We start from the raw sequence: 15,515 nt of genomic DNA on the forward strand, positions 1-15,515 counted from the left end.
GTCTTAAAGTGAATATTTTATAAACACCAAAAACGAGGTATATGAAAATGTAAATAAATACATATTCATATACTACTTTCATCCGTTTTTTCATTTGCATTTACTGTCAAGACTGATAAATTTTGTTAATTAATCTAATTTGGTAAATTTTGCTCATAAATTTTTGCACGATTATCAAAACATCTAAAAATCTATTGTTTCTTTTATAATATTAACAAGACAAATGTTTTCTATTAATTCCTATATTTTTATGGTTCAGTATTTCTATTTGGCAACATTTTATAGATGGAGTAAGTAAGCATGGCGCCGACTTTTGCGTTCTCTATCTAATCTTTGTGTTCTGTGTTGTGTGTTTTCTCTATCTACGCAAAATTGTTTTAGATTTTAATTTTTTTTTATAAATATATTTGTTTACATTTGGTTCAGAAGAAAACTTCATAATTATGGATGATAAAGAAACATCCAGTGATTTGCTTGCATGCCGGGCGTGTTTAGCTACCGATGTCCGACTTTACGATATCTTTAAACATGATTTGAGTGAACATTTTCGAAAATTAACTAGATATCAGGTTAGATTTTTGTTTTCTTAATAATGTATACATATAAATAAAATTGGAGTGTCTGTTTGTAATATTGAAATAATCGTTTGTTCCTACATGCTTATGAATATAAATACATACACCAAAACAATATTTTTTTTAAAAAAAATCTGTTTTTTGTTCCGGCTAATCTCTGAAATGGCTGGAACGATTTTGACGGGGCCTTTATTGGCAGATATCTGATATAATAAGGAGTAGCTTAGGCTACTTTTATTTTAGAAAAACTAGGTTCAATTACACGCGGACGAAGTCGCGGGTACAGCTAGTATCCTATGTTTTCCTTCAATTCAATTAAAATTAGATAAATATAGATATCGTATCTAGCTACTATATCTGTTCAATCTTTATATTGTTGTAAATGATGTACACTTATACACTAATATTATACAGAGAAATTATTTGTGTTTTTGTATGTAAGGAATAAACTCTTAAACTATTGAACTGATATCAAAATTCTATGTGGACTTACATATCTCTAAAAGAGATCTCTACCAGTCAACCCAACAGTGAGGCATAGCTAGTAGTGTGAGTAGTAGTGAGTTCTTAGTTCTTTAGGCTACTTTTATTTTAGAAAAATAAAATAAAATTCCATGCGGATGAAGTTGCGGGAACAACTTAATATGTTTCATAGTCAATATTACAACATAATTAATTAATAATAAATTAAGAGCAACACACAAGTTTCTTGCTTATTCTTCTTGTGATGAATCTGCATTCCGAATGAGCGGTAGAATAAAATAACTTGACTATTCAAAAGTGCTTATATTAAGTTTATTTGAATAAAGATTATTTCTATTTCTATTATATTCAGATCTAAATACTCGGTAATATTATAAAAATTATTTGAGTCAATCACTCCTTGTTCTAGTTTACTCAATTCTAACTTGTCTTTAAAAACTGATAATTGTAATGTTGCACCAGTACGAAGGACAATTATTTATTCAGATGAATATGGTAAGGGTCTGGGCCGTTCATTATCAGAAAGTCTATATCAACATGTCATAAATAATTGTCTTCCTGGTGCTTCATTGCCTAATATTTTAAATAAGGTGGTTAATGGTAGGTATGATAAGTTAACCACATTAGTCATTGCTTTAGGCAACTGTTTATATGTAAAAAAAAGTCATGTAATTAAACTTGTAAACTCTTTGCTTAATATTGCTGAGCTGGGCATAGGTAAAATAATATTATGTGCATTTCCTTACTGTCGTTCTCTGACCATTGAAGTTCATATATTATATTAATAATTTAATTTATAATATGACATGTCGTCATAATGACTTTTTATTTTTTGATAGTAACAAATTTGTTACAAACTTTTGTATGACTGGAGATAGATTTTATCTGCCTAAAAAACAAATAACTAATATAGCTAGTTTACTAGCTTATAATATAAATGACCCCATTATAAGTAATATAATGGGTTGCATTAATCCAATTAGTAGTACTTGTACTAATGTTAATACTAAACATACTGAAAATATTGACATAAATATTGATTCTAGTAAGAATCCTTTTATTTACAAAAATTTAAATATGACTGCAGATTTAAACTGCTGAAAAAGACAACGGGAAAGCTATCAGAATTGAAAATTGTTCACCAGAACATACAAAGTTTTCTCGGCTGTGAATTAATTATTCAATTGTTTTTAGAAAAAAATAATATAGATGTTTTATGTTTAACTGAACATTGGCTCAAAGTGAGCAATATGATGTTCAGCTTAAACAACTATAATATTGTCAGCTGCTTTAATAGAAAAATAGTAAATAGAGGAGGTTCTATGATATTGGTGAAAAATAATATAAAAGTAAAAGAACGTAGTGATATTGGCAATCTTTCTGTTGAATGTTGTATTGAAATTTCCTGTGTGGAACTAGACAATTATATAGTTATATGTGTTTATAGACCTCCAAATAGTGATTATAATTTATTTGAAGAGGTAATGGAGGATATTTTAAAAAGAGTATTTAATATTAACAAAAAAGAGGGCCATTCGCTCCATTTATAGCATGGGTTCCAGGGAGTCTTTGCGAGAGTGCTTTAAGGAATCAAATATCCTCACCGTTGCTTCTCAATATATTTATGAAAATATCATGTATGCCAGGAAGAATATAGACAGTTTCAAAAGAGTTAGTGATTGCACTAATAAAAGCTTACGTAACAATAACAAACTGATTTTACCTAAATGTCGTTTGGCTAAAGTTAGTAATTCGTTTTATGGCAATTGCGTAAGGTTTTACAATAAAATACCAGAGTCTGTTATAAATCTGCCAGAAAAAAGATTTAAATGTCAAATAAAACACTTCCTTTGCAAAAAAGCTTACTATAAAATTGAAGAATTCGTTAACGATAATAATGTTTTTGTAGAAAAATTTTAAATACATAGCACTGACAATATTATCTGATTACACTAATAATGAGTGCGTAGCGATTTCTATGTTGATTGTCGCATGCCTCTTACTTGTTACACTGTAATTATTTATATAAAAAAAACATCTATCAAAAAGAGCAACACATGTCTAAGTTTCTTGCTCATTCTTCTTGTGATGAATCTGCATTCCGAATGAGTGGTAGAATCAAAATATGACTATTCAAAAGTGCTTGTAATGAGTTTATTTGAATAAAGATTATTTCTATTTCTATTTCTATTTCTATTTCTATTTCTATTTCAAAAGGATGTTTTTCAAAGAAAGATTTTATTTCAGTTTTCAAGAATCATTTATTCAAATAAACTTACATTGAAGCACTTTTGAATAGTCAGTAATTTTTTTTAATCTACTGCTCATTCGGAAATCTGTCTCATCACATGAAGCACGAGTGAGAAACTTGTGTTGGTGATCTATTAAAAATTTTATTGTTACTTCGTTAGGGTACCTGATCCCTGCAGTTGTGTGGCCAGTGCATTTCTGTGTACATTTAGTCGATACTGGTATATTCTACTGTAGGATTGTATTTTGCTGTTTAACAGTGTTTATAAAATCTGGAACTCCATAAAGAAACTCGAATTAAGCACACCACTTTACTTCCGATAGTCTCGGTTTCGATTCCACGGTACTAACATTTGTGTTCATAAGTATGACTGTTTGTATCGGGGTGTTCTCTAAGTATATTATGTATGTATTTAAAAAAAAAGTATATATGTATTTATATCAGTAGTATAAAACCAATAACACAAGTTTGAGATTAGATGGCGCTGTGTGGATTGTCCAGGGATTCTTTTGTATTATGAAAGTTTCCAAAATCAATACAAGGCTCGTTTCCATCACTCTTCATTTTATTCGTGTCTTATAGAGCAAAAGCCTACGACGGCCAGACATACGTCATTTTAGTAAACGTGAAAGTTCTTGTATGTGTGTCCCCAACACAGGTGAGAACGATCCCCAAACATGAAACCTGGATCGTGGTTCCTTTGGCAGGTACCAGGTAACAAAGGTGTAAAAAAAATCATATCAAATTCGTTATTTTAAGAAACTCCATATTTTCATATATTGTTCGTAGCAGTATTATAACTTGCTCTGCTCGTTGCCAGACCCTTAGTGTGGTTCCAACCCCCCGCCGGACCCCCCTAAACTATACTATTTTAGAAATAAACTTACGTCATTTTAATAAAGCTGAACTTTATATATATCATTGAGAGTTCTCTCAAACTGAGTTTCCTAAATTGCCAGACAGTTTTCTTGTTTCCTTATCCTACCAGACTCATTGAAACCGTATATTGGGTAACAACGATGTATACAATTTCATATCAAATTCGTTATTTTAAGATGCTCCATTTTTTCACATATTGCTCGTAACCGTATTATAACTTGCTCTGCTCATTGTCGAGCTCAATGACGTATGTCTGGCAGTCGTGGGCTCTTGGGCTATTAGTGCTGGTCATAAACTTTTTTAGTGTATCCAGGATGCCAACATTAGATACTGTCCATATATTATACATAAACTTGTTCCTTATGTATTATGGAATAGGGTCGTTCATGTATTACGTAAGCTAAGTAAAAAGTAGCCTAAGTTACTCCTTATTACAATCCTGCTGCCAGTAAAAGTTCCGTCGAAATCGGTACAGCCATGTCAGAGATTAGCCCGAACAGACAGACAGACAGGCAAAAATTTTAAACGTTATTTTGGTGTATGTACCGTATTTATATTCATATGCATGTAGTAAAAAACGGTTATTTCAATATAACAAACAGACACTACAATTTTATTTACATGTATACATGACTTTACTCTGGACCTCTCTAGTATTTCAATACTGCTATTGCTGGCGGAACTCCATAGTTGGATGCCATATGTTCAAAGGTTTATTGATGTTTTAGATAAAGCAACGCGATGGATATCCTCAGTATCTATGCACCAAATGTGCAGTCCAGCTTCGGAAGGTCGCAGCATTTGTGGACATGTGCAAGAGAGGCCGGGACATCCTGCAAGGCGTCGTAATATCCAACATACCAGTAAGGTTTAAGTCATTGTTTTATACCGTCTTTTTTTTCGGACTACTCTAATGCTGTTGGCCGCAGCTGCAAAAAAAAACGGAAATAATCTTTATTCAAATAAACTCATTACAAGCACTTTTGAATAGTCATATTTTTATTCTACCACTCATTCGGAACGCAGACTCGGCACAAGAATAAGCAGGGGCGGATCTACGTAAGGGCTTTTTGGGCTGCAGACCAGGGCCCCGAGGATACAAAGGACCCCCTCCACTGAAAAAATAGAATATAAACAAATATCTAGAATGTTAAAAAATCTATCATAAGGTTGGCAACCCTGAGATCAATCAACCGATACAAGTGCGCGTCTACCGAAAGGAACGGGGAATTTCTGGTCGCTTGTTTTTGGTCGGTGTATTTTTTTAGTTGAGTAATACAATTAGGTAGGGCCCTAAGTAGATTCAGCCCAGGGTCCCACATATTCACGATCCGCCCCTGAGAATAAGCATGAAACTTATTTATTTATTTATTTATTCTTTTGCACACAAAAATGTATACATGGCGGACTTAATGCCTTATGGCATTCTTGATGAAACTTGTGTGTTGTTCTTTTGAATAGATGTTTTTTATATAAATAATTACACAATAAAAAGTAAGAGGCATGCGATAATCAACATAGAAACCGCTACGCACTCATTATTAGTGCAATCAGATAATATTGTCAGCGCTATGAATTTTAAGTTTTTCTACATTATTATCGTTAATGAACTCGATTCCTGCATCCATTTATATTTCTATTGCAACTGTATTTCGATTAAATAAATTTTGAATTTTAGACTTGCTAGCTTGACCGCTAGACCTCGGTGGTCTAGCGGTCAAGCACACCGCTTTACGACCGATGGTCGCGGGTTCGATTCCTCGCACGGCACAAACATTTGTATTCATGAGTATGATTGTTTGTATCGGTCTGCGTGTTTTCTATGTATAATATGTATGTATTTACAAAAAAAAATATCTATGTATATGTATCAGTTATCTAGAACCCACAACACAAGCTCTAGCTAGCTTAACTTGGGTCTAGATGGCGCTGTGTGAATTGTCCTGAGATTATTATTATTATTATTATTATTATTAATATTTCCACAGATAACAACAGACTTCATTCGCAATATGGATCTCGAAGGTCATTTCTTTATGAATTTAGTAGAAAAAACATTATACAACTTCAGTAAGGGATTACATCCGAATATAAATGATGATAACTTAGCAAATATAATAATAAAAGATAATGTGGCAATGGTAGAAGATACGGCAGATTTGAATGTTATTAACGCCGATGAAACTGCAAATGCATCTGATTCGAACGACGAAATTTGCGAGGAACCTGTAATTGTAAATTTAAATGAAAATTTCGACGAAGTAAGCAATTCGGATGATGAAAACGATGATGAAATTATGTATTTAAACAATGATGATGATGATTCTAATAATGAATATGATGAAGCATCAATTACCGAAGATTCAAAAGATATGGTTGCCACAGAGAACGGTTTCAGCAATGATGACGCGGAATATTTAACTGTTATAGTAACTGATGAACAGTTAGGTCCAGAATTGGATGATATGAATCTAAACGATAAGAATATAAAACAGATACTTGAAGATTTCGTTCCGTATAATAATATTAATAACAGTGATGCAGCAGCCGTATCTGATTTTATAAGTGATAACGACGACATTTCAAATGAAACATCAGAATTACCATATCTAGTCGCGAGAAAGAAACGTAAAAGAAAATATGAAAAGAAAAACATATTTATTAACAACAAAGAATTCGCTGAACGTAATAACTTTAAACTAACAATATTTAATCGTAAACAACAAATGGATGAAATTAGAGCTCTAATAGAATCACCTAGCACGAAATTCCGTTGCGACCAATGCGGAGTCGGGTTCAATTACAAAACGAAATTCTTGAACCATTTCAAATGGAAGCACGACCCCTCGCTCGGGAATTTCGTCTGCAACATCTGCAACACGCGCTTCAGCCAGAAAAGATATCTGTACAATCACAAACTATTCGTTCATTTGTTCAAATACGATTGCAAATTGTGCAAATTTACCACAAGAGCGCGTCACACTGCGGAGAATCACGTGGCGTACCACGCCGGCAAGATTTTCACTTGCGAATGTGGTAAAACGTTCCAGCACAACACTAGTTATTTATCACACAAACGTTTGAACCACTCGTCGGAGATGACGGTATGTGAGTATTGCGGTGAATCCTTTATTGGAGAATGGGGTGTTAGAATGCATAAGAAGAAGATGCACGCAACAGAAGCGTGTAAATTTAAATGTAATAAATGTTGTACAAGGTTTAGAACAGATGCGGCTTTAGCGAACCACCACAGTCTGGGTTGTGGTGGATACAATTGTGTAAATTGTGGTGATGTTTTCACCACAGAAAACTTGCTCCAATACCATTTAGTTCAGAATCATAATCGTAGGAACAGTTCTGGTGGGATCAGTGAGTGTGCAAGCTGTCACACGAAGTTTCACAACGATGCAGCGCTCTGCAGGCATTTAGATGATCGGTGTGGTGAGGTGGTACCTTGTGTGCAGTGTGGTCGGAGTTTCACCACGGAAGATGAAATGAATGAACACCTAAATGTACACTCGACTGAGCAATTCAAATGCGAAGTGGTAAGTTGATTGTATGTTATACTAGCTGTATACGTGACTTCGTCCGCGTGGAATTCAACAAAAAAGTTGCCATGGCATGTAGCCCAAGTTACTCCTTATTACATCAGCTACCTGCCAATACAAGTCCCGTTAAAATCTGTCCAGCCATTTCAGAGATTAGCCGGAACAAACAGACAGACATACAAAAATTGTAAAAAATGATATTTTGGTGTATGTACCGTATTTATATTCATATGCATGTAGTAAAAAACGGTTAGGTATTTCAATATTACAAACAGACACTCCAATTTTATTTATATGTATAGTTTATATAGACAGAATACCAGCGCCATGACAGTTAGCTGTCACGACATATGCTGAGTGTCAGCCATGTTGCCAACCATATATATAAATAATATAAGATGATTTTTTGTAATTGGGGCTGTTCAAGTATTACGTAAGCAGATTTATCACAATTATTTACCCCCCATCCCCCTTGTCAGCAAAAGTAAGCAAAGCTCTTACCCCCTCCCCCCATGCTTACGTAAACATCTCTCAATTAATGTATTGTTTTTTTAGCAAAGACAATGTGAGGGTTGCCATTCGTGTAAAAAATTAAATTACGACCGATGACGTAATCATCATACAGACTCCCCCACCCCCATGTCATCCAAAATAAGCAAAGAAAAGACCCCCGGCCCCCCTATAGTGCTTACGTAATACTTGAACGGCCCCATTGTTCTAAGTGTGTATGTATGTATATACATATATATGTAAAATGTACCTTTGTCAAATGTGTAAATGTAATAATTGTTGTCAATAAAGGTTTTTCTTTCTTTCTTTCTTTCTTTCTATAGATATAAAGTTAAATTTCACGCGGACGAAGTCTCGGGTACAGCTCTATATTAATATTATTACATTTCAGTGTAAGAAAAGTTTTAAGTCTCCATTCCACTTTGCGGAGCACTACGTCAGACATTCAGGCAATAGAGACCATGTCAGAGTCCCGAGGTATGAGAAGAGATCCAAACTTCGTCCACGCAAGGACGGGACTGATATACCAAAGAAAGTCATGTGCGATATCTGTGGGCAGTTGTGCTTGGTAAGAATTCTTTTATAACTGTTGCGGGTTAATGATATGATGTTGGTCGAGATGATGTATAGATGTATATTACAGATGTTAATAGTCTTACTATATGTATATAGAAATAATGTGTCCCCTCTGATCGATCCCCCGTCCAATTCAAACGGGGATCGATATTACGACGGCCTGAGCCAAGGTTCGGCCCCTAGTGGTGCCCTCAGACTAAAGTCATGTCCGTCAGGCAGGAGTTGGCCTTCAGCCGCTTCATAAGTCCTTCCTTTGGTTTGGAGTGCCATCTGCACTCGCCTCGTATCGTCCGGTGAAGCTGTAAAGGCCAGCTGCGGCCAACAGCATTAGAGTAGTCCAGAAAAAAATAATTAAATAAAAATAGGAAAGTGTAAGGTGGGGTGACACAGTTTAGACACAGCAGTGCTTAGTAGACAATATTGAATTTGTCTTACTAGACATTATTAGACTGTGTCCCATAATAACAATAAAAAAAACCACATAAGTGGCAAACAAGCATACGGCCCATCTGATGGTAAACGGTTACGGAATAGTTATGACATATATATCTATGTATATGTATCAGTTATCTAGTACCCATAACACAAGCTTTAGCTAGCTTAACTTAGGTCTAGATGGCGCTGTGTGAATTGTCCTGAGATTATTTTATTATTATTCTTTCAGGAAACCGGTTATAAAACTCATCTCAGAACGCATACAATAGAGAATGATTACAAGTGTATCGTGTGCTCCCAGAGATTTTCTCTACTGCTTGCATTGAAGGTAATTTTTTTTATATACTAGCTGTCCCAACAAACGTTGTTTTGCCTTAAAATAAAAAAAGAATTAGGGTGTACTACCCCTAACATTTAGGGGGATGAAAAATGTTGCCGATGTTGATGATGTTGCCGATTCTCAGACCTACTCAATACGCTCACAAAATCTCATGACAATCGGTCAAGCCGTTTCGGAGAAGTATGGGAACGAAAACTGTGACACGAGAATTTTATATATAAGATTTTATTGGCACACTAGTGTAAGATATATCAACTCTATGTAGTAGTAAAAGTATGTATTATAATAAAATAACAACTATATAACATTAATGTAAATTTGTCTCTAAGACTTTAGCAATTAAATTACAACCAGCACATCCTGTGCTCAATCACCGAATGCCGCGGCTTACAAAAACCCAGTATCTGTTATAAATCTGCCACAAAAAAATTTAAATGTCAAATAAAACAGTTCCTTGGCAAAAAAGCTTACTATAAAATTGAAGAATTCGTTAACGATAATAATGTTTTTATAGAAAAATTTTAAATCCATAGCACTGACAATATTATCTGATTACATTAATAATGAGTGCGTAGCGACTTCTATGTGGATTATCGCATGCCTCTTAGTTGTTATACTGTAATTATTATATAAAAAAACATCTATTCAAAAGAGCAACACACAAGATTCTTGCTCGTTCTTCTTGTGATGAATCTGCATTCCGAATGAGTGGTAGAATCAAAATATGACTATTCAAAAGTGCTTGTAATGAGTTTATTTGAATAAAGATTCTTTCTTTCTTTCTTTCGTTCGTTCGTTCTTTCTTTCTTTCTTTCTTTCCTCCCTTTTATACAGAAGATATGAGTGGGGGTTATACGCAACTAGTTTAACGATACCGATGGATGATGATTTACATGATATTAATAAGATAACTTTATAAATAAAACAATACTCACAGTTGATAATCACTTTTCTTATATTTTCAACAGTATTTTACAAAATCTTTTCCACACGTCCGTTCGTAACGCTTGCTGCAATCTTAATGATCTCATCGCATTGAAGAATTGAAAACTGGGAGGTAGCTCCCAGTTTTTAAAATAGTCAAACAGTCAAAATTCAAAATTCAAAAATCATTTATTCATGTAGGACATTTTAGCCGCTTATGAACGTCAAGTTTTACATTATAATTTATTTTCCCTACCGTCCAGTTCGGTATATAGATCCAATGGAGAAGAACTGGCAAGAAACTCAATTGAATTACTTTTTTTTTTAAATCCAGTTTATTTACAATGTATATTTATATAGGTGTCTATGTCTAACATTAAATGAAAATCCCGAACATGAAAACTATTGCCATGCACGCTCGTCATTCAAGTAATCGTTTAGTGAGTAATAGGCCTTGCTCAGTAAATATGATTTAACAGATATTTTGAATTTATTTAAGGGTAATTCCAATATATCCTTTGGTATCTTATTGTAAATTTTTATATATTCCCTAAAAGACCTATTGATTCAGCAAGTTTGTCTTTAAATCTAATATTAATATTATGAATATTGATGTTTTTTAAATAGTCAATACACTTACTTTTACTTTAACAATGCGATTAACTATGATAAAGAAGGACTTCTTTATCAAGTATTGACTATTTAAATCATAATATTAATATTAGATTTAAATTATGAATATTAGAAAAAGCTCAATTTTTTAAATATTTACAATATCAGGCAGTTAAAATGGAACAAATATAGTAATCATGAATAACCGTTGATGACATAATGAAACTACCTTCTTTAAATATTTTTAAAATATCAGATTTTTTGGCAATATCGATGTGAACCCCAACACTAGCTGTACACGCAACTTCGTCCGCGTGGAATTTCAAAATTCAAAAAATTCAAAATCCAAGAATCATTTATTCATGTAGGGCATTTTAGCCGCTTATGAACGTCAAGTTTTTTAACTTTATTTATACGTATAATTAGTAAAAATCACGGGATCTTACCACGTTTTATATTTATTTGCTGAGTTCCCGAAATTTCGGTAATGTTTCAACCACCATGATCACGGGTAAACTAAATATAAGCAAATAAATACAAAACGTGGTCAAGTGTTCGTTTGTTGCTACTAATTATACGCTCGATATTCATCTCGGCAAATGACCACAGTATCAAATTTAAAACCGTATATGTTTCTGATTGTCTGTCAGTCTCGCTTTTACTGAACCGATTTAAATGAAATTCGGTACACAAATAGTCTGCGATCATGGTGGTTGAAGCACTTGATCTTGACCGTGGTTTTTACTAATTATACATATAAATAATGAACTCGTCAAATTTAAAACAGTATATAACTCTGATTGTCTGTCAGTCTCGCTTTTACTGAACCGATTTAAATGAAATTCGGTACACAAATAGTCTGCGATCATGGTGGTTGAAGCACTTGATCTTGACCGTGGTTAAATAATGACCGCGTCAAGTTTAACTTTATTTTTCTAAAATAAAAGTAGCTAAGTTACTTATTACATCAGCTACCTGCCAATGAAAGTCCCAGGAGTGTCTGATTGTAATATTGAAATAACTGTTTTTTACTACATGCATATGAATACAATATACGGTACATACACCAAAATAACATTTTTTACAATTTTTGTCTGAAATGGCTGAACCGATTTTGACGGAACTTTTAAACTTTTAAAACTTTTTAAGCTGTGAAATTAAAAGTTTTGTAATGTATCTGTGTACATTACAAAACTTTGAATTTCCCAGCTTGTTCTATTATATATTCTTGTTGTATTATATATATAAACCTTCCTCTTGAATCACTCTATCTATTGCTGAAAACTGCATTAAAATCCATTGCGTAGTTTAGGAGATATAAGTGAACAGACAGCGGCGGTGACTATGTTTTATGCTATGCAAATATTTTTATTTTATTCTTTCTAGTCTCATATGAGGGTACATAATGAGCAGAGGCCCCACCAGTGCAGTTATTGTGGCAAGAGATTCAAAATACGAGGCGCGCTAGTCAAACATGTTTTATTGGTAAGTAATAGAATTTTTTAATATTGTGTTTGTAATTTACATTGTCATCTATATGTATAAATACAATTGTAGTGTCTGTTTGTAATATTGAAAAAACCGTTTTTTACTACATGCATATGAATATAAATACGGTACATACACCAAAATAACATTTTTTACAATTTTTGTCTGTCTGTAGGTCTGTTTGTTCCGACTAATCTCTGAAATGGGTGGACCGATTTTGACGGCACTTTTTTGGTAGGTAACTGATGTAGTAAGGAGTAACTTAGGCTACTTTTATTTTACAATAATTCTTTTATTGTATATATATATATATATATAAATTAAAACTCCACGCAGACGAAGTCGCGGGAACAGCTAGTAATAAATAAATAACCCTGGACAATTAACACAGCGCCATCTAGTTTTAAAATTAAATAGAGCTTGTATTATGAGTACGAGATAACTGATATTAATAAATAAATAACCATGGATAATTAACACAGCGCTATCTAGTCCCAAAGCAGCTTGTGTTATTGGGTAATAGACAACTGATATAAATAAATAAATAACATTGGACAATTAACACAGCGCCATCTAGTCCCACGGTAATAGCAGAACTTGTGTTTACTACATGACATATGATATAAATAAATAAATATACCCTGGACAATTAACACAGCGCCATTTTCCCAATTTAAGCAGAGCTTGTGTTTGGGTTAGACAACTGATATAAATAAATAAATAAACATGGACAATTAACACAACGTCATCAGAGCTTGTGTTATGGGTACTAGACAACTGATATAAATAAATAAATAACCCTGGACAATTAACACAGCGCCATCTAGTCCCACGGTAAGCAGAGCTTGTGTTATGGGTACTAGACAACTGATATAAATAAATAAATAACCCTGGACAATTAACACAGCGCCATCTAGTCCCACGGTAAGCAGAGCTTGTGTTATGTGTACTAGACAACTGATATTTTTTTTCATAGATACTTTTTTTCCTAAACATATATATTGTAACAAATACATATTATACATAGAATACACCCAGACAGATACAAACAATCATACTCATGATTTGTGCCGTGCGAGGAATCGAACCCGCGACCATCGGTCGTAAAGCGGTATGTTAAACCGCTAAACCACCGAGGCCAAGTTGAAAGTGTAATATACTATTTAGTTTTTATTACTGTTTCAGATACACCGTGGAATTGAGCCACATCAGTGCCATTTTTGTAAGAAATACTTCAAAACGTCAGCTTCTGTGAAGTTACATATAAAGACGGTGCATACGAAGTCGTTCATAGCTTCTCCATTACGAGAATGCTCCCCGAATTCAGTAGAATAGTAGAAAAACAGGAAATGTTATGGCAACACAAGCCCCCCGAGAAGGAAGAATAAAAGCGTGGGAAAATGTTTATAATTTTGAAATTGGAACAGGTCATATTGACAATACAAATCGCTGGAGACAGAAGAAAAAAAGCGTGGGAAAATGTTTATAATTTTGAAATTGGAACTGGTCATATTATGTACAATACAAATCGCTGGAGACAAGTAAAAAGCGCGGGAAAATGTTTATAATTTTGAAATTGTATGTACAATACAAATCGCTGGAGACAAGTAAAAAGCGCGGGAAATGTTTATTATTTTAAAAATGGAACAGGTTATGTAGTTTGTAAACAAAAGATTTTTTTTTACATATTTTATGGAATAGGAGGAAGGCGCGGGAGACGTGACTAATATTTTAAAATTAGATTCGCCGTGTTTATGTTTAACCAGTTGGTTATATATTCAATATTTTTTCTATTTGAGTATTTAATTGAATTACTGCTAATTGGTGGTTTGTATTCACAAATTTAAAAATGTAAAGTAATAATAAAATTATTTAAAAAAGCAACGCAAGTTTCTCGCTCGTTCTTCTTGTGATGAGACAGCTTTCCGAATGAGCGGTAGATTAAAAAAATGTTATGACTATTCAAAAGTGCTTCAATGTAAGTTTTCTTACATTGAAACACTAGTTACAATAGTTGTATTCTATTCTATTCTATGAAAATAAAAGAACGTGATATTTTTCTTATTAATTTGAAAATGGAATTAGTCATATTATTTGTATGGATATGGTATAGAATAAAGAGCGAGAATAATTTTTATGTCTTTGAAACTTTTATTACGTTTTCAAAGGCGAGATTATTGAAAAGTCAAGGATTAACTTTTATATTTGATTTTAAAGTTTTTTTTTTTGGACACACAATCTTCAGTGATATTTACAAATAAAAAAAAATAAAAATTTTCAAATTATATGTGGGTAGTTAGAACCAGAGAACAAGGTGGTAAAATTAAATGTTGCAGTAAATATGTGCTTAGGTACAAACAAAAAACAGACATGTTTTCTATTTTGAATTTTTATGGAAAAATGAGACATGTCTGTTATTTTGAATTTCGAATAAATATATATTTGATGGAAAAGAACAAAAGCGCGGGAAATGTGCATGTTATTTTGAATTATTTATAAATAATTCTGATTAATAATATATTATTAACTTATTATGAAAGAACATCAACGCGGGAAACATTACAATTATTTCATAATTGGAACGACGGCCATTGTTTGTAAAATATACGGATTGCGCGGGAACCGTTTTAATTTTATATGTTCTAAATATAAAATTAAAACGGTTCCCGCGCATTTTTTTTTATTCCGTCAGTCATTTTTTATTCATTAGTAGTAATATAATTACATATTAGTATAATTCAACGCGAATTATATGCCAGAATTTCCTGAGAAATTTCTTTCTAAATCTAGTATGAAGATTTCACGTTATGTTCTAAATGAGATATGGCTGTATGGGCACTGTTCCTTTTCCTCTATAGGATAAACAAAACCAAATATTTTTTTTTCTGATAATT

General features: G+C 33.0%; 1 protein-coding gene across 2 annotated transcripts; it reads left to right on the forward strand.

Annotated features, from left to right (window-relative positions):
- Positions 1-313: 313 nt before the first annotated feature.
- LOC131842758 (zinc finger protein 431-like) lies at positions 314-13,992 on the forward strand. Of its 2 annotated transcripts, XM_059191323.1 has the most exons (7): positions 314-569; positions 4,917-5,051; positions 6,177-7,733; positions 8,638-8,814; positions 9,487-9,585; positions 12,520-12,618; positions 13,807-13,992. In XM_059191323.1, exons 1-7 carry the CDS (start codon positions 444-446, stop codon positions 13,954-13,956), a joined length of 2,343 nt encoding a protein of 780 aa, XP_059047306.1. In that variant the 5' UTR covers positions 314-443; the 3' UTR covers positions 13,957-13,992. The 2 variants fall into 2 exon arrangements, with proteins under 2 accessions (XP_059047306.1, XP_059047307.1); XM_059191324.1 differs by lacking the exon at positions 9,487-9,585.
- The last annotated feature ends 1,523 nt before the right edge of the window (positions 13,993-15,515 follow it).

This window comes from Achroia grisella, unplaced genomic scaffold, assembly GCF_030625045.1.
Source record: "Achroia grisella isolate CSIRO2021 unplaced genomic scaffold, CSIRO_AGI_Agris_v1 utg2471, whole genome shotgun sequence".
Lineage (NCBI taxonomy): Eukaryota > Metazoa > Arthropoda > Insecta > Lepidoptera > Pyralidae > Achroia > Achroia grisella.